General features: G+C 33.8%; 1 protein-coding gene and 1 pseudogene across 1 annotated transcript; both read right to left on the bottom strand.

Moving 5' to 3' along the window:
* Positions 1-4359: 4359 nt before the first annotated feature.
* On the bottom strand, positions 4360-9487 carry LOC139888984 (disease resistance protein RML1A-like; annotated as a pseudogene).
* A 625-nt stretch (positions 9488-10112) lies between these two features.
* LOC139894455 (BTB/POZ domain and ankyrin repeat-containing protein NPR1-like) lies at positions 10113-16752 on the bottom strand. The gene is made up of 4 exons (XM_071877766.1): positions 15590-16752; positions 11684-12437; positions 11392-11589; positions 10113-10486 (listed from the first exon to the last, which is right to left on the bottom strand). Exons 1-4 carry the CDS (start codon positions 16148-16150, stop codon positions 10221-10223), a joined length of 1779 nt encoding a protein of 592 aa, XP_071733867.1. The 5' UTR covers positions 16151-16752; the 3' UTR covers positions 10113-10220.
* Between the last annotated feature and the right edge of the window lie 10038 nt (positions 16753-26790).

The raw sequence follows: 26790 nt of genomic DNA, 5'->3' as shown, positions 1-26790 counted from the left end.
ATGGACTCCAAATCTCGTCCTTATTTAAGTATGCGACAGCGGAAGCTCTTAATAATCACCTGAGAATAAACATGCTTAAAACGTCAACAAAAATGTTGGTGAGTTATAGGTTTAACCTATATATATCAAATCATAATAATAGACCACAAGATTTCATATTTCAATACACACCCCATACATAGAGATAAAAATCATTCATATGGTGAACACCTGGTAACCGACATTAACAAGATGCATATATAAGAATATCCCCATCATTCCGGGACACCCTTCGGATATGATATAGATTTCGAAGTACTAAAGCATCCGGTACTTTGGATGGGGTTTGTTAGGCCCAATAGATCTATCTTTAGGATTCGCGTCAATTAGGGTGTCTGTTCCCTAATTCTTAGATTACCAGACTTAATAAAAAGGGGCATATTCGATTTTGATAATTCAACCATAGAATGTAGTTTCACGTACTTGTGTCTATTTTGTAAATCATTTATAAAACCTGCATGTATTCTCATCCCAAAAATATTAGATTTTAAAAGTGGGACTATAACTCACTTTCACAGATTTTTACTTCGTCGGGAAGTAAGACTTGGCCACTGGTTGATTCACGAACCTATAACAATATATACATATATATCAAAGTATGTTCAAAATATATTTACAACACTTTTAATATATTTTGATGTTTTAAGTTTATTAAGTCAGCTGTCCTCATTAGTAACCTACAACTAGTTGTCCACAGTTAGATGTACAGAAATAAATCGATAAATATTATCTTGAATCAATCCACGACCCAGTGTATACGTATCTCAGTATTGATCACAACTCAAACTATATATATTTTGGAATCAACCTCAACCCTGTATAGCTAACTCCAACATTCACATATAGAGTGTCTATGGTTGTTCCGAAATATATATAGATGTGTCGACATGATAGGTCGAAACATTGTATACGTGTCTATGGTATCTCAAGATTACATAATATACAATACAAGTTGATTAAGTTATGGTTGGAATAGATTTGTTACAAATTTTCACGTAGCTAAAATGAGAAAAATTATCCAATCTTGTTTTACCCATAACTTCTTCATTTTAAATCCGTTTTGAGTGAATCAAATTGCTATGGTTTCATATTGAACTATATTTTATGAATCTAAACAGAAAAAGTATAGGTTTATAGTCGGAAAAATAAGTTACAAGTCGTTTTTGTAAAGGTAGTCATTTCAGTCGAAAGAACGACGTCTAGATGACCATTTTAGAAAACATACTTCCACTTTGAGTTTAACCATAATTTTTGGATATAGTTTCATGTTCATAATAAAAATCATTTTCTCAGAATAACAACTTTTAAATCAAAGTTTATCATAGTTTTAAATTAACTAACCCAAAACAGCCCGCGGTGTTACTACGACGGCGTAAATCCGGTTTTACGGTGTTTTTCGTGTCTTCAGGTTTTAAATCATTAAGTTAGCATATCATATAGATATAGAACATGTGTTTAGTTGATTTTAAAAGTCAAGTTAGAAGGATTAACTTTTGTTTGCGAACAAGTTTAGAATTAACTAAACTATGTTCTAGTGATTACAAGTTTAAACCTTCGAATAAGATAGCTTTATATGTATGAATTGAATGATGTTATGAACATCATTACTACCTTAAGTTCCTTGGATAAACCTACTGGAAAAGAGAAAAATGGATCTAGCTTCAATGGATCCTTGGATGGCTCGAAGTTCTTGAAGCAGAATCATGACACGAAAACAAGTTCAAGTAAGATCATCACTTGAAATAAGATTGTTATAGTTATAGAAATTGAACCAAAGTTTGAATATGATTATTACGTTGTATTAGAATGATAACCTACTGTAAGAAAAAAAGATTTCTTGAGGTTGGATGATCACCTTACAAGATTGGAAGTGAGCTAGCAAACTTGAAAGTATTCTTGATTTTATGTAACTAGAACTTGTAGAATTTATGAAGAACACTTAGAACTTGAAGATAGAACTTGAGAGAGATCAATTAGATGAAGAAAATTGAAGAATGAAAGTGTTTGTAGGTGTTTTTGGTCGTTGGTGTATGGATTAGATATAAAGGATATGTAATTTTGTTTTCATGTAAATAAGTCATGAATGATTACTCATATTTTTGTAATTTTATGAGATATTTCATGCTAGTTGCCAAATGATGGTTCCCACATGTGTTAGGTGACTCACATGGGCTGCTAAGAGCTGATCATTGGAGTGTATATACCAATAGTACATACATCTAAAAGCTATGTATTGTACGAGTACGAATACAGGTGCATACGAGTAGAATTGTTGATGAAACTGAACGAGGATGTAATTGTAAGCATTTTTGTTAAGTAGAAGTATTTTGATAAGTGTCTTGAAGTCTTTCAAAAGTGTATGAATACATATTAAAACACTACATGTATATACATTTTAACTGAGTCGTTAAGTCATCGTTAGTCGTTACATGTAAATGTTGTTTTGAAACCTTTAGGTTAACGATCTTGTTGAATGTTGTTAACCCATTGTTTATTATAACAAATGAGATGTTAAATTGTTATATTATCATGATATTATGATATATAATATATCTTATTATGATATATATACAGTTAAATGTCGTTACAACGATAATCGTTACATATATGTCTCGTTTCGAAATCATTAAGTTAGTAGTCTTATTTTTACATATGTATTTCATTGTTAATACACTTAATAATATATTTACTTATCATTTAACATAATTAACCAAGTGTATCAATATCTTAATATGATTCATATGTACCTAGTAAGACGTTGTTATAACGATAATCGTTATATATATCGTTTTCGAGTTTCTTAAATTAATAGTCTCATTTTTATGTATATAACTCATTATTAAAATACCTAATGAGATACATACTTATAATAAAATCATGTTAACTATATATATAACCATATATATGTCATCGTATAGTTTTTACAAGTTTTAACGTTCGTGAATCACCGGTCAACTTGGGTGGTCAATTGTCTATATGAAACCTATTTCAATTAATCAAGTCTTAACAAGTTTGATTGCTTAACATGTTGGAAACACTTAATCATGTAAATAACAATTTCATTTAATATATATATAAACATGGAAAAGTTCAGGTCACTACACTAAGGTTGGTGGCTATCACTGGCTATCACAAGATGATGATGAACTTAAAAAATTTAGGGCTTTGAAAGGTTGTTGGCTATTTGCAACTCTTGCAAAATCACGATATATGAAAAAATTACAGAGATGATGGTAGTCGAATTGATCGTTAACTGGTGCGAACTCTGTTGTATTTCTTAATTTTTTTAGTTTTAGTTATTTGGTCATGTATAATTATAAACCTACAGGCCGGTTTATTGCACTTTATATTAAAGGAACATTTTACAGCTACTAGAATTTAGATTAAATTGTTGATTAAATTGGTGATAGTTTTTTGTTTGTTTTTGGTTAGATTTTGATTTTGATTACATGGCAGTGAAAGAGTTCGACAGTGATGGAGATGAAAGGGATGTAGATGATGAAGTATAGTTGAAATGACGAAAATACACTCATGTGCATAGCATGTGAGGGGAGTCAATGGAGAAATTTAACGGTCAATTGATGGAGGGATTACAACTGGAAAAAATTAAAATTTAAAGGACTACCAATGCAATATTAAAAGCTTAGGGACTGCATGTGAAAAATAGAGTAAAACACAAGGACTATCTGTGTAAAATTGTTAAATTAGACAGCCATACTTTTCCATTTCTAAACTCTTGGAAAGGTTAATTTCTGCTTAATTAAGTATCTTCACATCCATACTCCAATAATCTAAGACATAAATATTATAAAGGTCACATAGAGCAAGGTTAATAATTTTCATCAAAAGGTTCATGTAATTCTTCGTCGTACCATACTTACCATGTGACATGTTCAGTTACCAGGATAAGTTACACCGTCATCCGCACGCAATTACATCTCTAATAAAAGTAAATGTAAGAGTGGAACATTTAAAAAGTTGATGACTACCTTAACTAACCAAGTCCCTTAATGCATTAGTCAATGCAAAACTTGTAAATGTAATATGTAAAAGATTCATTCAAAGTCCCGTAATGCCTAAAAGTGTTGCACAACACTTTATCGATTACTGCCTTAGTCAGTGTCGCATAAGATCAACACATAAATTGAACCGGAAATACTTATCTGTTAATGTGAATTTGTCAATCAATTACATTTTCACAATACAATACATTATTACAATGTAATGGAAATCAATAATATGCAAATACAGCTTGTCTTACTTTGACTTTCAAAAGTAAAAAAATTAGTTGTACCAGACCAAATATGACATGTAGTGATACTAACGAAGTAGTGGCATACGACAATATTGGGGCTTGTAACCTAGAAATCTTGCCAACACTTTATTTTCTCGAAATAGATCATTAAATGCAGGTATAAGGAAATACTGCCTTGAAATAGAGCGAATATGGAACATGAAGTATTCTCCTGAAGTTAATAAATAATAATCGAGATCTCCGCCAATTATGTGTTTCCATGACTTATAATACGCTAAAGCATCTTCTTCATTATCATCATCATCATCGTAAATAAGATGGATCGCACACTCCTTTACCACTAGACCATCTATCTCGTCTTCTAATACAGTAACAAAAACTTCATCACCATCTTCAAACTCATTGTTAGTAAACATTCAATGGCTTAGCCATACTATATCTTGGCCAACTTCTTCGACAACAATTATATAACTAGTATATATCCAGGTGCGGTTTTTTGTTATATTCATTATTCTTATTCCTAAATTATTCTCCCTACCTGTTCCTTGAAATGTATGCACAGAACTTATATTTAAACCACGTATTAATTTATTATTTGATGTAGCGATGATAAATGACATCGATGATCCATTGCTTCTAAACTCGTACCAATTTGGAAGTTCATTCCCCACATAATACGTGCTGAATATTCCAAATTCATAACACATCTGCACATGAAATTTACATTTACATTACATTAGTATTAAACCATTAGTATTATATTCCAAATAACACATCTACACAAATAATACCTGGACCGGAAGTTTTTTAACATCATTGGGGCTTGCAGAAACCGTTATAGTAACCTCTTGATCTTTAATGTCCTGTAAATATGTCCATCCCAAGCGACATAATATCTTCTCATCAACTAATTTTAAATCTTGTAGTTTGACCATGCCCTCAATTTCTTTCAATGATTTCGAATATTGGTAACTCATAATTGGAAGTCTCAACCTCTGGGGATGCAATACTATTTTTTCGAGTGTTTGACAGTTTTCAGCACACAAAACGGTCATTGTAATTGGAGTGCACAATATTGACTTCAACATAAAACATCTATTAACACAGAGTAACTCAAGCCTGCTTAGCCTTCTAATACAATCGGGTACAGATTCAATCAAATTACCATCTAAATGCAATGTCTTCAACATTGCCATGCTACTGAATTCCACAGGAAAAGATTCATTAATCAAATTATTATCTTCAAGCGACAACAATACAAGCGATTGTGGCAAAGAAACCAAAAATGATTTTGGATTTTTAGGTATAAATGTTGTTAAAGAAGATGCAGTTGCATTTGGTTCTAGTACTTCACGTGACTCCTTATCGTTCCCCTCTTCATTAAAAGCACTACAACCCTTTATTAATAGAGACTTAACCTTGTTTAATTTGCTTATGCTGCTTGGAAGCCTTTTTAGCTTATTGCAATTGCTCAAATCAAGAAGAACAAGCCTATCACATCCACCAATTGATTCACAAATCTCAATCAAACTTGTGCACCCTGCTAATATAATGCTCTCAAGTGATGGTAATTCTAAGAAGCCACCAATCTTGACAAACTTACAGTAACTTAGATTAAGAAACTTCAAACACCTAAGCAGCTGTTACAATATGAATCAATTAGTCTATTAATCTATCCTATGCTGCGTTTGATAAACATAATGGCTAATTGACGAATGGTTCAAAATGAAAATGATTCAAAGGTTCTGAATGAACTTAGTTTTGAACGTCAATAACATGTATGATAACATTTTGAATTAACTATATAAACGATTTAAAATGAACCTTTAAACAATTTCAAATGAATAAATAATAGAATATACCTGTTTAATAGGTGTCCTGAATATAATATAAGGTAGATATTAAGAAACAGAGGTGTTGAATGGTTAAGAAAATATTTCAATTAAAGATGGTTCAACTTAAATTATTGAACAGTTCAACAGCATTTGTCATTCAGGTGTAAGTAACAAACACACTGATCAGTTCATTCAATATTGAATCATTCAATTAAAAGACAATCAAACGCACCCTTAGCTGTATTGTATAGGAATAAGTAAAATATTTGAATTGAATACCTTGGGTGTGTGCCACAGTTGTTTTAGCTCACTATAAGACATGTCAAGAGAAACCAAATTGTCTACTGGTAGATCTAAAGGTATATACTTTAGTCGAAATCCATGCATGCACAACCATCTTAATCCTTCCGGAAAATTCTTGTAGGAGCCCTTAAGTTTTACATGATTGAGTTGGAGTAGATTCAGTTTATCCATTTTCTTAAATGCATCTGTTCTCAATTCTATACTTGTGCAACGAGGCGATGAAAGTGCTGGGAAAAACCGAGTAAAAACACTTAGAATGAATAGAATCGCTCTGAAAATCTTGTTGAGAACCCTTTGAAACTTCTGCGTAGTCTCATTACTCAATGGCTCTTTCTTCAACATGTTCATGTCAAGGACAAGACCTTGTACTTTAGATGTACCCTGGTTTAAGATGACATGCCAACAAAATGTTGATAGAATAAATAAAAAGTGATATGTACACCACCAAAATGTATCCATACACCATTATAATTGCTTTAGAGGGTTGTACAATACAACAATATATTGCATGCTTAGTTGTGTACCGATCATTTTAGTGGTGTACAGATAGGAAGAAAAAGAAGAATTAAAGAAGAAATAAAAATTGTAAAAAATAAAACAGAAGATTATGTTGTATTACCATGTTTTCTTGCAACAATTTAAGGCTCTCGTCGTGATTCCATAATCGACTACGCTTCCATGGCTTATTAGGAGATTCCTGACGAACTAAATCTCTACCCATCTCTTGAACCAACTGATGCATCTGTAACTCGTTTTTCATTCCAACCGTTAGAAGACATCTATCAATGAGTTTTGTGATCCCATACGATGCACGAATACCACATTCCTTCAAAATTGTTTCCGTCACTACTCTGTCTTCCCCAACGAAAAAACACGCAATATGCTTAAACAATTCTTGACAATTTAACGACGGCAATGAATCAAAACTTATTTGCAAAACCTTTTGTATATTGTTCGTATAGAATTCTCGCGTCTCCAACATCTCAAATGTATCCCTCCATGTATCTACATCTTCATTGATTAAAGAAGAACCTAATACTTTAAGAGCCAACGGATGTCCTCCACAATACTTCACTATTCTCATTGCTTCTTCTTCGTAACCTTTCTTCGGGGTATCGGCACCAAACGCATGCCAATTTAAAAGTCTTAAAGATTCAAGGTGACTTAAACCCGAAAGATTATGTTTCTTATGTTTGGGTGCAAACGTTGTGCGGAACAATGCACACTTTTCTGTTACCGACCCATCTTTTGTAGTTACGATGATCTTGCTTCCAGGGTGGAAACCTTTTGTTCCGATCAACATATTTAACTGCTCAAAGTTATCAACACCATCAAGAACCACAAGCGTTTTTTTATTGATTAATGCTTTCTCTATTTTGCCAATGTACGCATTAACATCAACTAATTCGGTCATACTTTTCTTTAGTATGTCACCAAGTAGTTGTTTTTGTAAATCAATCAATGCATTACTTGAATGTTCTGAATATTTTCTTTCTATACTTTCAAGAAAGCTACTTCTTTCGAACTCATGATAGTGCAACTTATACATATACTCTGCTAAAGACGTTTTTCCGATCCCAGCCATTCCCCAAATTGTGAGGAAGTCAGCAGTAGTATCATCTGCAGATTCTTCTTTTAACCAAGAACTGATGGTGTCAATGGAAGAATCCATCCCTATTAAGTGTGGAAGCTTACTCTGCAAAGGTAAACCCAATCTACTGTTGATATCCTTGACAATTTCTTCAATAAACACCGTCTCTTTTCTGAAAATGATTCGGATTACATTAAAACAAAACCGCCCAAAAATGTTTTCCGTAGAAGCAAATACGTTTTTCATGTCAAAAGTAAGTTATGGAATTTAATGTATCACATAAATTAGCTAAAAGTTGATTTGTTGGGGATGTTCTATAACTAAAAGTTAATTTGTTGGAGATGCACTATCAATAAGCATTGTTCTTTTTTTTTTTGAACGACAGTTTCACCCAGGGGACTAAACCACCCACGTGATCTTCTCCAGCAGTTGCATAAACCTCCCTCCCCGTTGCCCCCGCAACGCAATGGTCGAAAGGCGACCTTTGGTGGATTTCAATGTCAGAGAATAACCTTGTGTGCAAATTGCAATGTTGTAGTCGCCGGGAGTCGAACTCCGGACCTCTAACAAAAAATGTCATGCTACTACCACTACAACACAAGGTTATAGTTAACATTGTTTTGCCTTTGAGCCAAGAGTCATTAACATAATAACATTTCATAGATTTCTATTCGTTTTATAATTAGGAAAAGGAAAACTTTCATCATCATTCATATTGTTTTCAATGAAAGTATGATTTTTTTAACAACGGCTCTTAGGGTTAGGGCTGTTGTTTAAGTGCATAACTGTATTGAACATTTGAATAACTATCACCAAGTCAATATTAACTGCTATGTAGAATACACTTATACGTACGTTAACGACAGTCCTAAAAGAGTTATCGTTACAAAAATCCTTGAGATTTACAAAATGAGAAAAGAGTTCTATGAAAATAAAAGTTAAAAGATTTTACCGGCCATTTGCTACCATTCCTTTCAGATCAGCAACTTCGGTAAGCGCATTCGTCCACAACTCCAACCTACGAACACGTTGAGTTTTCTTTACGTCGTCTATTTCTACGTCAATCATCTCTTTATATCTAGCCATAGCATCTCCAAAACTACCTTCTTGTTTCCTGATATGGCTCGGATCAACATGGTAGAATATCGGCAGAACGATATGATTAGAGACCCTTTTTTGTTCAAGTATCATCACGAGCTCATCCAAACACCACGTCGAAGATGCAAAGTTCTTAGACAACACAATTATCGAAGCTCGAGCGCTTTTTATAGTACTCACAAGCTCCAATTTCAAATCTTCCCCAGTTTCAACATCATCCTCATCAAGAAAAGTACATATGTTTTCATTTATTAAAGCTCGATAAAGATGATCGATAAAAGTGAGGCGAGTATCCTTACCCCTGAAACTCAAGAAAACATCATATAATGATGCTTCTTGTTCTTGTAATTCAGAGATAATAGCCATGGTAGTTAGTTTAGATTACCGGATCTATGAAACTAGTTGAGCTTTAAACTTAAATGTCAACTACATAATAAACGTTGACATACTTAACATGTATAGATAATAGATTTCTTTGAATTTACTCAAAATCGAGTGATAGTATATTACAACTAGTATTATTTTTTTATGGTTTTAATTATTGGTTATTTGAATTGAATTGGTCAAGATGTGAATTCCCAAAATGCACCATTATGAAAATATTATCAATTAAATTAACTTGATGCACGTGGTTGACTCTAAAATATTTGCAAGAGGTCTCAGTTTTAAATCTTGTAGGGTTTAAAAACGATCACGAAGTAATCCATATCAACATGTCTGTATGCCATCGAATATCGCAGTCTGGGTTGAAATATGTTTTGCCATCGAAAGATATTATACAGATTCACCTTTGTGCAACCTTCTTGATAATTTACAAAAACTAGCATATATTCACATAATAAAAAAAAAAAAAAAAAAAAAAATGCACACACAATTACCAATAGCATTCACCTTAACATCAGATGAACCAAAAACCTGACATAGTTTTAAAATCCAAGCTACAAATCTGAAAGCATGGTTTTAGCATAAAAAAATTTTGCAACTGGTAAACTCTAAAATAACATTCGGCACCATATATAACATCTTCGTACACAGGTTTAATTTTTAGATTATGAGCTCGCTAAAAGCATGTGGAAAAAATATATATAACATACATGTTTTATGATAATTTGCGGGCTTTATTCTTTGCCCCGTTGTTCCTTTTAGTTGGGGAGTAGATTGATGAAGGTAGATTACTTTGAAGCTCGGCCTTATCTTTAGTGAAGGCTCGTTGAACATCTTCTTTGAGCTCCACAAATCGAGTCTTTTTAAGTTGTTGTTCTTCAGGGGTACCATTCTCGAGGTCATACAGATCTTGTAGATCATCCTCCATGAACTTATCCAGGACCTCCGAACAATGAGGGAAATAACGTCTACCCATCTCCACTGCATTTACATAAAACAAAAAATGATAAAATTTGGCAGCAAAAGAATAAAAAAAATGATAATGATAATAATAATCACATATATTATAAATGAATGATCTGTATTCATTAGAAGCATATAGGATGTGAAGAATGATGGCAAACAGCTTAACAGGTCAAAGGGTATGTTTGGCAAAACTAGCTTTGTAGCTGTTAACTAATAGCTTGTAGCTGATAGTTGTTAGCTTTTATATATGTATTTAGGTGTTTGTTAGAGTAGCTGAAACTATTAGAATAAAGAGTAGAATAACAAAAAGCTAAGAGCTTTTAGAGTAGCTGAAACTATTAGAATAAAGAGTAGAATAACAAAAAGCTAAGAGCTTTTTGATCAAACACTACTTCTATTAGCTTTTAGCTTTTCCGCCGTCTAAAAGCTTTAAGCTCTATTAACCAAACGAAACTTTTTATTAGATAGGAGCTTTTTCATAAAAGCTAGAAACTAAAAGGTCCTAAAAGCTCCAAAAAGCCCCGTGCAAAAGATAGTTGATGTGTTAATCAAGGTTGTAAGAAGTTGGGGACTATGCGGTCCGGACCTTGTACCAACTAAACGACCAACTTTGACATTTTTGACCAACTTGACCGAAAAAATCTGACTTTTGACTGATTTTGACCCGTTGACCAGCTACTTTGACTGACTTGGCCTTAATCATATCAGACTACTTCAAAATCCTAAACTTCTACAACCATTGTTTCAGTACCAAACAAATATATTAATTATATGTAGACGAGTAGTAACCAACTTATTATCCAAATAACAAGATTTAGAAGGTTGTAAAATGTAGGAATATATAAATCACTTGAAGACGGACTCGAACGACCCGTTTGAGTTCCCAACATAGTGTACATAGTGAGAGTTTTAGGATGTACCAGTCCTGGAAAGAGCTTCCATTCTTGAAAGCATTCTTTTGTTTTGTACCAACGGTGTCTCATTCAGATCCATCTCTCTTAAATTACCGTTTGATCCTTTTGATGCCAACAGACCAGGAAACTCAGAGGTCGATTCAGCATGTGCAATTTCCATTGCTAGTTTTGCTTCCGAAGGAAACAATAGTCGTGCAAACGCCACTGCGATTCACAAACATCATACAAATCATAAGCCCATGGTAAACAAAAAAAAAGTATCATCATATCCAAAAAAAAGTATCATTATGAAATTTACCTCGGTTTTCTAAGTAGAGTAACTTCATATGCAAATCCTCAGAAACCGCAGACGAACATACAGAAACATCTCCCATCATCGGATTCCTTTTAACTTCTCGCTCCAAAACATCGATGCATAAACGATCTTTTTTTGTTTCTTTTCCATGCTCGGTTTTACCATGATAATCCTTTAGTCTCGTTTTTCTTCTGCAAATAATAACTGCAGTTTGCCCATCAAAAGTAGTATCCGATGCACACGCTCCTTTATTCAAAAGCGAAACAATAATCGACGGTTCCTTACGCATCGCAGCAACATGAAGCACCGTGTACCCTCGTGAATTTCTAAGATTAACGTCCCCCATATTTAAATTAAGAACCTCCTTAGCAACTTCTTGATCACAATACGATACAACGTAATGAAGTGCGCATGCTTCATCCAATGTAATTTCAGATTCCATTAATATCATTTTGACAAGTTCTACATCGTCACAATCTAAAGCTTTGTGTATGCTCCTAATTCGTTTCTCACGTAATTCGCCCTCGGATTCGACTGTCGGTTCGTCGTCATCTTGGGAGTTATTACGAAGGGATTTGATTTTTTGGGCAACTTCAAACGGAAGCTCTTTCTCGAGGGAAATTGCGTCAAGATTTGACCGTGCGATTCGGTCGATACAACGAGATAAAACGTTTTCCAATTGACAATGAAAGGCTATGACAAGAATCGGTATCATGTCTTCGACAAGAGCCTTATCCACGAAGTTGAGAAGACGTCGCTGTAAAAACAATAACTCAAGAATCATCACATCATTGAGTATGATTTTTAGCTGTCAATCATGTAGCTTGTTTAGAGTTAAGTTACTTTAATGGTATCAATCAAAAGTTATACTAAAAAGTAACATATATAGTTACATACGGTGTAGTCCTAAGACCACCCATTACATTGAGTATGACGTGGAGTCAAATTTAGTGTTTTAGGAAGGAGAGAAAGTTTTGACTGTGACGTGGCAATGTCAAAATTTCAAGTTGTGTTATGGTATATGCCAAATTTGGGTGTCAAATTTGTGTAAAAAGGTTTTGGATGATTTGGTAAAATATGATTAGAAGTTTGGGAGAAAAAAAGATAAAGTGGAAATGAGGTGTCAAAATTATCACTTTCACGTCACAAGATAAACTGACGCCCCTTTATTGTCAAATTTGACGCGCCATAACAGGCGTTAAGGGCGTCAGACTATGCCATGTCACCGTCAAAATTGAATTTGACGCTCCGTAATGGGTCATCTTGTTGGTTTTATTTTTTGATAAAAAAAAAAATTGATATGGTTACTTGGTGAAGGATGTTATCACATAGGTGGGAGGAGAAAGTTGGAGGTAGGTGACTTGGTTATAAAAGGAGTGTTAATCCTCACTTTCAAATTGCACCAATCAATACACTTTAAGTATTTGATTATTTCTTTCTTTCTTACCCTTGTTTGAGAGTTGTATTAGTTAAATATTTTGGAGAGTGTAGTTGGCTTAAGAGAGTCGTCTATATCATTGTAACAATTTGTGATATAGTGTATTTCTCTCTTTGGGGGGCCGGTGGTTTTTCTCCAGTTTTGAAGTTTTCACGTTAAATCTTGTGTTGTGTATTGTTCTTATTTCTTTACTATTATTGTTGGGCTGGGTGATGGGAATTAGTGAGACCGTAATTTCCCAACAACTGGTATCAGAGCGTCAGGTTTGACAGGGGTCTCGGTTATAGGAGTCGGAGTATGCTCTGTGGTTGCCACGGGAGTGGATCGTCCACATCAGAAACGAGTTCTATTGATCGTATAGGGTATCTGGTTAGACAATATTTTTTCTGATTCGTAGTAATAGTTGGATTTGTTAGTGGCGAGTTGTGGATTTCCGATTTAAAGGGTCCTGGCTACCTGCTACATTATTTGGCTATTCGAAACGTGAGCAAAATCAGAGAAAGCGTTGTTTATAGGATACGGATACGATGTCGAAGTTCAGTCCAATGAGGTTTGATGTAGAGAAATTTGATGGGATGATCAATTTTGGCTTATGGCAGGTTCAAGTCAAGGATGTGTTGATTCAGTCTGGGTTACACAAGGCATTGAAAGGTAAACCCACCTTTGTTCCGGCAGTGATTCTAGCAGTAAGTTCGATGAAGAAGAATGGGATGATATGAATTTGAGGGCAGCAAGTGCGATTCTTTTGCGTCTTGCAAAGAACGTGCTTGCAAATGTGCACGGGTTATCAACGGCAAATGAGCTTTGGGTTAAACTAGAGCAGTTGTACCAGGGCAAGGGCATCTCAAATCGGTTGTGTCTTAAAGAACAATTTCATACTCTGCGTATGGATGGGGGTTCAAAGATTTCAGATCATCTAAGTATTCTTAACGGTATTGTTTCAGAACTGGAAGCTATTGGAGTTAAAACGGATGATGAAGATAAAGCTTTGAGGTTGATATTATCTTTATCATCGTCTTATGAATACATGAAACCTATTTTGATGTATGAGAAGAAAACTCTAAAGTTTGAAGACGTTACTAGCAAGCTCCTATCCGAGGAGAAAAGACTGGAAGGTAACGGGGTCTCGTCATCAGGAGATACGATAGTGTTGTGTTCGGATAGGCGAAAGAGAAACTCTGGAAAGAATCTGGTATACTGGAGGTGCGGGAAGACTGGGCATGTAAGGGTTAATTGTCCAGGTGTAGCTAACCCGGCAAATGGCTCCAAAGACGCTAACATTGTCTCCGTTGTTACGGAGAGTGACGAATTCCTCTGAAGTCACGTCATCCTCATGGTGTGTCCGCGCCACCGTGGAAAGGGATGTTCGTTAGCGGTTCCACAATTACATATGGGCATTGGTTTGGTGTTGATGCAGGTTGTGTGGTGGAAACTGATGTTGTAGCTGATGGGACTTTCGAGAAAGCCAAACAGGGAAGTTGCACCGTAAAGTTTCAGCTGGTTGTTCAACAACATGTGCCGAGGTGAAATGCTTGGAATGTGATATTCTAAGTGCTATACTCTTAATGGTGGAGTATGATAATTTTTGTTAAGAGTTATGATTGTCTGTGATGACAATGATTGTCGGTTTAGACAATGTTCAGTAAAGATGCAAGTTTTGTCTCTTGGGAGATAATGTCATCGGCATGAAGATGAGGATCTTGAAGTTGTCGTCGAGGAAGCATCTATATCGGTTATCCTTATAATGTTGAAGTATGGTTATCTTTTTCTATCAAAAAGGTGGAGATTTGTTGGTTTTATTTTTTGATAAAAAAAAAATTGATATGGTTACTTGGTGAAGGATGTTATCCCACATAGGTGGGAGGAGAAAGTTGGAGGTAGGTGACTTGGTTATAAAAGGAGTGTTAAGCCTCACTTTCAAATTGCACCAATCAATACACTTTAAGTATTTGATTATTTCTTTCTTTCTTACCCTTGTTTGAGAGTTGTATTAGTTAAATATTTTGGAGAGTGTAGTTGGCTTAAGAGAGTCGTCTATATCATTGTAACAATTTGTGATATAGTGTATTTCTCTCTTTGGGAGGCCGGTGGTTTTTCTCCTGTTTTGGAGTTTTCACGTTAAATCTCGTGTTGTGTATTGTTCTTATTTCTTTACTATTATTGTTGGGCTGGGTGGCGGGAATCAGTGAGACTGTAATTTCCCAACAACTAATAATAAAAGTAACAATCATTTTTTTTCCCACAAAATTTCCAAGAAAAGGATGTAACTTGAAACCCTCTTTATGTGAAAGATTGTCAATTGGGTTGGATTACATAACAAATGGATTAGATATGGTATAAACAAGTGCCAAAACTGTCGAAATAAACATGTTTCGACATGTTGTCTAAACTGTTCATACTTTCAACGTTAAACCAAACTAAACCGTATCTTATAAACGTCAACATAAACATTTACATATGAAAAAACATACCTGGCATAACGTTACCAACTCTGGAACTTGAAAAACAGAGGATGCACAAGTCAATTCGACCGCAAAGTTAATAGCAGGCCAACAAGCATCATGCTGACACCCACTGTCAACGCAAGTTGAAACTTCGGAGGGAAACGATTTAAGTTTTCCAGTATAAATATAGTTCAAAAATACAATAAAAGCATCATATCCAACATTACCATATGGCAACAAATCACTCATGATGTATTTAGGTTTACCATTATTCTCCACACAACCTTTATTTCCCTTAAATAGATCACTAAAAAACTTACTTCTAGTGGCTAAAATACACCTATGAATACCTACACTTATGCCCTCCACAACAACTTCGGCGTCGTTGTAATTTAACTCTAAATCCGAACCAGAATCAGCCAAGAGTTTTTCTAAACTTAAGCTAAGTTTATTTAAGCTGATTATTTCAAGATTTGACCTTGGTTCATTGGTCAAAGTTGAGGGTATGGTGTAGTTAGTTGAGCCATTTGATATGTGAGAAGATGATGTGAAGCTTATAGAGGACGATGGTTCGGATGAATACGCCATGTCTTAAGTTAAATTCTTGTAATGAACACCAAAATAGGGGTTTGACTTTTCACCAAAAAAGGTCAAATCTTGGAACATCCATAGCCAAAGAACAAGACTCCAAACCACAATTAAACAACTATATACAAGCAAGAAATTTTGTGGCTAATTCAGCTGTAAAGCACATATGCTAGATCAAATCAAACCTAGCAGGAGTATTACATAATATCAAAAGTCAAAGTCAACTGTGAAAACTCTGTTATGTACAGTAAAAAACAAACAAGAAAACCAAGAACTACTAGAGGTTAAATATAAAATTGAAAATTCTTATAAATAATCTTAAACACACTTGGATGGATCTAATATAGATACTACTGCCTATTTTCAGAAAGTAAAATCAAGCAACCAGACATCCCCTAAGCTTACACTCAAAAGATAAATTTTGATAAATACCATATAAAAATCCAAACTTTATTAAATCTAAGGTAATACCCAGACCAAAAAATGAATTACCAATACCTCAATCTCCAAAAATTTGACCACTTTCAGTATTTTTAGCGGATAGAAATAATTAATCAATAAGCAAAACCCATGTGGAAAAAGGTAAAGTTTGAAATTAAGAAACTGTAATAACAGAACAAAACACAAGAAAATTGTATTAAAGGAAGCTTCGAAGAACAGTGAAAGAAAGCTGAAAGATGTGGTGTGAGGAAATGGAAAGGTTGATTGGTAGAAAAAATAGGAAGGGTTTTTTTAGTAAATTAAGAAAATTGTTTGTCGTCTTTTGAAGGAGATAGAGATGAAGTAGTTGACGTGATAAATATGATGACGTCATGATGGCTTGCAGCGTTATGCATACGCGGTATATGACATCACTATTGCTTTGAAAGCTTTGATGATGAAATTATTCGTCTTTGCGTTGCTTTTCAAAAGCAAAAAAAGTTTGCATTGGATTTTTTTTTTTTTTTTTTTTTTTTTTTTATAATCTTCTATAGTTTCTATTATATTGCTACAATAATGATGTCATTAATAGGGTAATTCTTTTGTTAAGAAAAAATCAAAAAGAAAAAGAAAAAAATCTAAACATGATGGATGATGTCATTAATCTAAATAATTTTGAATTAAAATTAAATTTTATTAATTAATTATTATTATTATTATCAAATCTTATTAATAATTATTTTAATTATTAAAATTAAATTATTTTAAATTATTTTAAATTAATTATTTTGAATTGAGTCCGAGAAGGTATAAAAGTTAGGCAGAACGAAACCAATTCTACATTTATATTTTAATTTACACTTTTAAAATAAAATAACAACCAATATTATCTCTTATGATTGGATGTGGATTGTTTAATATGCATTTTAGGTGTTTGATGAAATGTTCAGCTCACGAGTTTCTTAGTCGGACTATGTGGTTTCACGGGTTATTAAACTAAATAACTTTAGCATTTACATTCACTTAATACCTAAAACATATCATTCAAGTGTTTCGTTTAAACTAAACCCGTGATTCCATGGGTAATTTCACTATTATACTCCTATACTCCTACTTCTTATATAAATAATCTCGAGAAGATACACATTTTAATAGATCTGATCATTACTTCGTAATTTCTTCTCTATTTTATAATTTTATCATTTACTTTTTACATTTTTTTGTCATATATGCAAAAGTTAACAACATCGATGAACATTCTTTTATTTTTTATTTACCTATAAAAATGAACTCTAAGGTTATGACAGTTTAAAATGAAATAATAGACAATCAACATGAAACTGAGAAAGTAATATAAATAAACATATAGTAGATAACTAGCCTTAGAGCACAAGGTGTCCGTGTCCATTTCGGTGTCTATTTTTCAGTGTCGAAAATGGACCCCGAAATTGACTGACTGTGTCATGGGTGGTGGTGTCCACAGTGTCCATTTTAGTGTCCATTTTTTATTTTTTTAATTAATTTTTAAAATGTTTCTTTATTTTAATAATTGTTTTCCAATACCTTTCTATTATTAATTATTTTTTTATTAAATGTGAAAAGACAACTTTTTATTAATACTACGCAATAACTAGTAGTATATAAAAACTATTCATTAATAATAAAATATGTAAATGATTTATAATTAAAATAAAACATTGAATTAAAAATTGTTTATCCCAACATAAAAATGTTAGCCCAATGTAAAATAAAATAGGCCCATTTTTTTAAAAAAAAAAAAACCTAAATTATCTTCTTCTTCATTTCCCTTCTTTCATTAGCTAGTGCAGCAGCAGCCTGCAACAAAAAAAAAAAAAAAAAAACCAATTAGATTAAAAATACCAAAATTTAACAAGAAGAGAGAGAGAGAGAGAGAGAGAGAGTTGGATTAATTTTTTTAAAAAAAGCTTCAACGGTCAAAAATCCACCGTCTTGGTGGCGACACTGGAAATCGACGGTGGCGGCGACGGCGGGCCGGTGTCGACCGACGGTCGATCCCGGCGTCGATTTTGGGCGACGGCGAAAACGACGGATGGACACCGAGTACTCTTAGTCAACAACAACAACATGCGAAAAAACATAAGCTAGCATAACAAACCTAACCACAAAGAGTGTGAAAAATTAAACAAGGCTAACAATGAAAGCTACCTCAAAAAGAACATGAAGTACCGCTAGAACTAAATCATTTCCAACGAACACATCGAGTCGATAGGAGAACGTCGAAGACTGTATCTCTCGTACATCATAACACTGGTCGCCACAGACCAACACAAACTGCCACAAATGAATGCCAACTGCAAAAATAGTTTGTTTAAGAGATTACTTGTCTCTAAACATTTTACATGCACATTAATTAATTATGTGTTAAAACGTCAATAGAAGGTTTTTTTATACAACAACAACAACAAAACTCAATCCCACACATGTGAGGTATGGGGGAGGTGAGATGTAGACAATCTTTTCTTTACTCTAGCGTAGAAAAGAGGTCATTTCTCTAACCACGAGTCAAGAAAAAATTCTCCACCCACAGGAAGAGAAAGTCATCCCTCTCTCTGCTCCAGGGTGAAGAGATTGCTTCCGTGAGGACCTCCAGCCTAAAAATAAATAAATAAATAATAAAAAAATTACAAGAAGGATATTAAAATATAAAAATAAAAATGAGATACCATGGGAATATGGTATAATCAAATTTTCATGGGTTTTTAAGTCTGCCTGAAATTCTATTTAGGTTCTAAGCGACAGTCAAGTCACCACTGAATCGACATTTGTTGTTTCCTCAATAAATAGAGTCAAAAGACCTTGTAAACGGAAATCGAAAGGCATGCCAGGTGGAAGTTGTTGCGAAAGCAAAGAGCCAACCACCCGTAATAAACCAAACACCACTCATTCATCTTTACGGTAGACATTTTCGAAGAAATACAGCTAAAAGAAAACCAACCAAGCTCAAGAGCAAAGGAGGTCGTCCTCAGCCATAACGGCCCCAGGATGCACTTAACGATGTGAGAAACACACACACACACACCCCTACACACCCCCCACACACACCCACACCTTTTGATACATCGACCTATATACATACCTACATACATCCGTATATAAACATATCTACATGAAACATACCTAAGTTGTAACACCCTGTTTTTCTAAACATGACGCTTGTGGCATCATACAGAGTCCTAAGGTGCGTATTTAAACTTTGTGAACGTTTAACTTCAACCGTGGTCATTTCAAATTGATTAAACGTTGAAAAGTGGACTTGACTGGCAAGCCATCGCGTATGGGTGCAGTGTGTCGCGATTTGGACCATCGCGGAATGCGATGGACCTGTTTGAAACGCGAAGCCATCAAAAACCCCTCACCTGACCAATCTGTCGCGTATTGGTGATGGTTGTCGCGTCCTGGTTATCGCGAAACGCGACACATGGTCAGACCTGGTATTTCAGCTCGTTTTTAAGGGTGTTTTTGGGGGTGTTTTGGTCTTTTCACTATATGGGCGGTTTGTGAACATAAAAATTGATACCAAGCTTATCCTTATCTCATTTTTCACACACTTCACCTCCTTCTTCAAACCCTAGAGTGAGAAACCCATTTTAGTGAGAGAGAGCTTGATTGGAGAAGAAGGAGTTGGATTCTCACCAAAGCTCGAGTGTTAAAGTTGTTCATCTCGTTCTTGGCTATGTTTTGGTGGTATTGTTAAGTCTTAACTCCGAATTTCATCTTTATGATTTCATATTCAAGTTAGGGTTTTGAACTTGTTAGTTGTGAAACCCATTTAGATGATGAAGTGGGTTTATGATGACTAGTTATTTTTGATACTTGGTGGGTTTGGGTTGGTTGACGTTTTGGCCATGATTAGGCTTTGATTTTGGGTGTAATAACTTAGTTTAGTGATTTTGGAGGTATTGGAACCCAATTGGATGCATTTGTTTGACTAATTTTGAAATGGGTCAAAATTAGGGTTAGGTGTCATTTTGGGCAAGATAGGTGTTTAACACTTATGATTGGCGTTATTAGAACCATTATCACTCTAGTTAGTGATTATTGGCGAGATTGGGCATTGTGTTGTACTTGGAAGTGCATTTGGGTCGAAATTGCACTAAGTGTCAATTTGGGTTGGTTTGTAAATCCACCCTAATTGTGTTGTTTGTCATGTAATAAATGGAATAGGTACATTCCATTGACGATTGCGGATTTTGGTTTTGCATCCATCAAGATTTCGAGGTGAGTGTCAATATATTATGTGCATATGTATGTATATGATGGGTGCGGGTTGGGTGAAGTGATCCTCGGCTATTGAGCTCCCTTCACATATAGGTGGATTTGATGGACTTGTGTAATAGGTCCAATTGGCACGGTTGTGCATTTTGGTTGACCACCTTTGGCGAGGTACACACTTCGTGTGTACATTATCACATGGACTTGTGATGTGGATTATACAACCCCGACGGCGAAGGGTTGGTATTGAGTTGTGATGTATATAACCCCGATGGTGAAGGGTTGGCATTGATTTGTGATGTATATAACCCCGATGGCGAAGGGTTGGTATTGAGTTGTGATGTATATAACCCCGGTAAGGGTTGATATTGAGTTGTGATGTATATAACCCCGATGGTGAAGGGTTGGTATTGAGTTGTAATGTATATAACCCCGATGGAGAAGGGTTGGTATTTGAGTTGCGGTTGAGTGTCATACCCCGTCCTAATCCACCTGGATGAAGTCATCAACATTTGGTCCCATCGCGAGGTGCTGACCTCTATATGCCATGAATGACTCCAAGTAATATCCTTAAAATGAGCAAATGCACAGCGGAAGATTTCTTTCATACCTGAGAATAAACATGCTTTAAAGTGTCAACCAAAAGGTTGGTGAGTTCATAGGTTTATCGTAATCAATCATTTTCATAATTTTAATAGACCACAAGATTTCAATTATACCCGCACACGTAACCCGTGTACAAAATAATACGCATAACCTGCGAATTAAAAATCATTCATATGGTGAACACCTGGTAATCGACATTAACACAAATGCATCTAGAATATCCCCATCATTCCGGGACTCTCATCGGACATGAAAAATCGAAGTACTAAAGCATCCGTAACCTGGATGGGGTTTGTTAGGCCCAATAGATCTATCTTTAGGATTCACGTCAATTAGAGTTTCTGTTCCCTAATTCTTAGATTACCAGACTAAAAAGGGTGATATTCGATTCGATAATCCAACCATAGAATGTAGTTTCAATTACTTGTGTCTATTTCGTAAAACATTTATAAAAGCAGCGCATGTATTCTCAGTCCCAAAAATATATATTGCAAAAGCATTTAAAAAGGGCGCAAATGAAACTCAAGATACGATATTTTGTAGTAAAAATATGCATACGACGATACTAAACAATGCAGGGTTGGCATCAGATTCACGAACCTATATCAATTATTATATTTATATATATATATATATATATATTAAAACATATAATCGTAATTGAACAAGTTTATGTTTTATTATTAATTGTTATGTTAGTAACTTGTATGTTTCATTAATAACTAAATTAACTATACTTATTTTATATACTTTAGATAAATAATTAGTATTTGTTATGAAAATATTAATGTGTTATGTGATATGTTTTAAATATATTCTTATATAGCTATTTATTTGGTAAAATAATATCAATAATAATAAATAAATAAAACTTGTATCTTTTTATGATAATAATAATAATAATAATAATAATAATAATAATAATAACAATAATAATAATAATGAAATAATAATAATAAGAGTATTAGTAATAACTACCTCAAAGAAGTATCCCTTAAAAAATGCCCAAGTTCGGGTTTGAACCCGCGACGTCCTGCTAACCCGATAACGCCTTTAAACATCCAAGCTAATCCATTATTCTGATTTATTCCTATATTAATTCTATATAACCGTATTTTCTGTTTTTCCTTTTCTTCAAAACCCATGAATCATCATCATAAGGATCCTCATTATAATGACATATTACTAATATCTTAATCTTAATCTTAATCATCTAATATCATAAATGTTTTCTCATCATTATAAAATCATAATCATCATCTTTAATTATCATCACTTATCATTAATTTAAAAGAATTAGAACGAGGAACAGAAAAACGCAGCTATAGAAGTCCATCATCATTAACTTATCTCCAATACCATCTTCATCATTTTCGTGTCATCATCACAACGTTTTCGAATTAGAATCAGCATGTCAATCGAATTTTTTTTACAGCCTTCTTAGTTCATGGCAGCCCAACAGAAATATTAAGTGGACTTCGGCCCAGCGTAACAACTAGCCTAATCAAAAGTCTACAAGTTTAAATGGGCCGTAATATCCAAACAGCCCATTTAGCAATAAAGTAAGCCCCAAAATTTATTTATATCTCTATCCAAACTGAAATCATGCGGTGCCCAACAACTAGATCCAGAGTCCAAATTATATAAGAAGATATATATATCTGGGGTTTTGAAGTTTTATTTATTTACGGTTGTCGGCAGCTTGGACAAAAATTAGTGGGGTGGGGTTCGAATCATAAAAAAGAAATGGAACGTGCTATAGCAGCTTACCGAAAAATAATGGAGGGTCTTTTTCATGATTAACTTTACCACTCACCTTTTTTTTATCTTGTCACCATATAAGAAAATTGATCGATGGTTGTTCATTATTATTGTGAACTCAAAACAGAAAATAGGAAAATATAAAGAGAGAAGGGAGAGGAGAGGGTGGTAGTTTAAACAAGATGGTGATTAAAGGTTTGAAACCAAACAAGTGGATTTTGATTTGTTTGGACATCGAAAAGAAACAGAAAAGGTACAGCAGAAGCTGCAGTCGATGGTAGTTGTGGTGTCGTGAAGGTGGGTTTGAGTGGTGATTGTTCTTGGTTTGAAACAGAAAAGGTGCAACAGTAAGGGTGGTTAATGGTTGTCAAGGGTGACAATTGTAAGGGAGGTGGAAGTGAAAGTGGTTTTCAAAAAGAGACACAAAGCAAGTAAGAGTAGCAAACAATTTTCGTGGTGTAAAACAATTGAAACAGTGGCATACAACAGTTTTCAGTTTATGTGGGTGGTGATTTCATCGAATAAGAAAGGGAGAGATGGTTGTTACGTGGTGTCTTGTAGTTGAGGATCGAATAAGAAGCAGAAATATTTCGTAACTAGTAGCAGTGGTAGCCTAAATGGTTTTGAAGTGGTGCTTAAATGGGTTGGACAGACATATATATAGCAATCATTATTGCGTTGGAGATTTGATAAAGATGATGGCATTTGAACAGAAGATAAGAGAAAGGTTCGTGTTCCTATATGTATGTATATGTAGATATATGATAATAATAGTGATTGACATGTATTAATCAGGAAATCAAGAACAAAAGAAAGATGAAGTCGATTGCTAACAGAATTTGTCACCATGCCAATGATCAATTGTTTGTAGTACTGAAAGAATAAAGATTGACAGAGATATGTAACAAATTGTACTCGTAAATGTCTGTTGTTATTATCTGTTATCCTTTGATTCTTATAGACAAGAAACAAAAATTGAAAAGTTTGATCGTGATTGGAAATAGAATTGTACTCATTTTTGTTGTATTAGTAATTTGATATTGATTTAGTAATAAGATTAGAGACAGGAAATTTTACAAGGATAGAAAGAAGAAGAAAAAAAAATAAAAAGGTTGATGTCAATCTATTCCTGATTTGTACAATTGATTCTGTAATGTAACGATTTTTTTAGACAAGAACAAAATTGTCTACAGGATGATGGATACATGTAGCAGATTCATTCCCTTCCTAGAATTATCAAATTAATATTAATTATTAATATATGTAAATAATAATACTTTTGATATTAATAATAATAAATAATAATACTAATAATAATAATTACAGAAAAATGAAATAATAAAATGATAGTATTAATAACAAAAATGGATAATTAATAATAATGATAACTATAATATTAATAGTGATTTTTAATGATAATAGTAATAATAATTATAAAAGTAATATTAATAATACTAATATTGATGAGTGTAGTAATAATAATATTAGTCTTAATAAGACAACTATATTTTAATTCGTAATTAAATTTAATATATTAACATTATATATTTTTAATTATATAATATGTATTATATCATAACATATCTTGAATATTAATATTTATACATTTTAATATATTATAATATGATTATGTTCAGAAATCATATATATATATATATATATATATATATATATATATATATATATATATATATAAACTACTATATATATAATTTTGTTTTAAATATCCAGTAGATAATTATATATTGAAATAAATAAACTCAAAGTATAATATTTAATACTTTGTAAATGTTTTACAAATATTTATGTATACACATCTATTTACAGTTAATTATTCGTGAATCGTCGAAACTGGTCGAGGTTAAATGAACATATGAAACAGTTTCAAAATTTGAGACTCAACCTAACAGACTTTGCTTATTGCGTCAAAATCATATAAGAATAAAGTTTAAATTTTGTCGGAAATTCCCGGGTCGTCACATTGAGTAACCCCGATGATGTGGATTTTTATAATCCCAGAACCGTGGGTTTTGATTTGGGAAGTGAATCACGTGTGGTGCGGATTCACGATGACGGGTGTATATTCGGTCATCTTATTGAGGTAGTGGTCACGTGTGGTGCGGATTCACTAAGCCTCGTGTAGTTTCGGCCAACCTCGATGTTGTAATGGTATTGAAGATAGTAGTCACGTGTGGTGCGAATTTACTAAGGCTCATGTAGTTTCGGCCAATCTTCATTTGGTATTGGGTTAAGGGGTTAACCATGGGCGGTTTACACATTGTTATATTTATATATATTGTCGTATTGTTGTGATGTAGCTAACCCTCCGGGTGTAGCTAGATGGCGTTGTACATATCGTTGTTGCACTTACATTGTTGAAATATTAGCTTGTTGTATAGCACTCGTATGGTATGCTTAGATTAGCTTGCCTTTATGCTCAAACTCCGGTATGTGCTATTTGATTATTGTGTGGCGTGTCCATTTTATGCATATGTATGTATGTAGTATATTCTCACTCACTAAGCATTAGCTTACCCTCTCGTTGTTTACATTTTTATAGGTTCGCAAGGTGGCGGCTTGGGTAAGCATGAGGACTAGCGCTATTCTGGTTGCTTTAGAAGATTGTGCTTTAGAATTTTGATTAGGATTGGGTAGCGTTCCCAATCACCATGCTCGGTCTTGTCGAAATTAAAATAGTCGGGTCAAGGTTTACCTTTTAGTTATGTTAAACGGGTCTTGGGTTGTATGCCTGTTTTGTATTTCAACTTATGTAATGTATGTTTTAATGTCGATTAAACTTACTATTGTAATGAAGATATTTTTGGGAAACATGATTGGGACCTAAATGTGGTAAATATTATTTCGTGAAAAAGAAAAAAAATTATGGGCCGGAATACGACGGGTTGGGTGGTTTCATAGGTACATACATACACATATCTAAGCATACATACAACCATACATACATACCATACAAACCTACATATGCTTACATACATACGTCCATTCATATCACATATATACATACATATACACATACATACATACTTACAAACATACCTACTTAAGCATACATACATGCAAAAACATACATGCATACATCCATATACGTGGATACATACCGTGTCATACATAAACCTATGACCAAAAACATATATATATGCACACATATATACACTGTTGGATCCCGTGCATCATTTGCTAGGACCATTTGATCAAGGAACAAGCATCGATTAGCAATTTGAGCATAAAAGTGATAAATATGAGATGAACAAAGATGAACATGAACAAACACAAACAAACTCAGTGATAATCAGCTGATTATATTCACAATTACATGTATAATAATGATAAACGAATTACAATAAAGATTACATGAATTGTACTAGTCACTTTGTCATTTTCATGGTGGTTGGAGCATCAATCCACCATGGATCCTCCTCACCATGAAGATGAAGAGGATGAGCACTCACCTCACACACACTCAAGTGTTCTTGGTGGAAACCTCAAATGACAATGAACATGGAAAACTCTATTTATAGTGTCTGCTTTCTGCCAGCTCACACGCACGGTTGAGCCCTCAACCGTACGGATGACAGTTT

The sequence above is a fragment of the Rutidosis leptorrhynchoides genome, chromosome 2 (assembly GCF_046630445.1).
Source record: "Rutidosis leptorrhynchoides isolate AG116_Rl617_1_P2 chromosome 2, CSIRO_AGI_Rlap_v1, whole genome shotgun sequence".
Classification (NCBI taxonomy): domain Eukaryota; kingdom Viridiplantae; phylum Streptophyta; class Magnoliopsida; order Asterales; family Asteraceae; genus Rutidosis; species Rutidosis leptorrhynchoides.
Note: the sequence above shows the minus strand (reverse complement) of the source record. Positions and strands in the feature narration are given on the sequence as shown.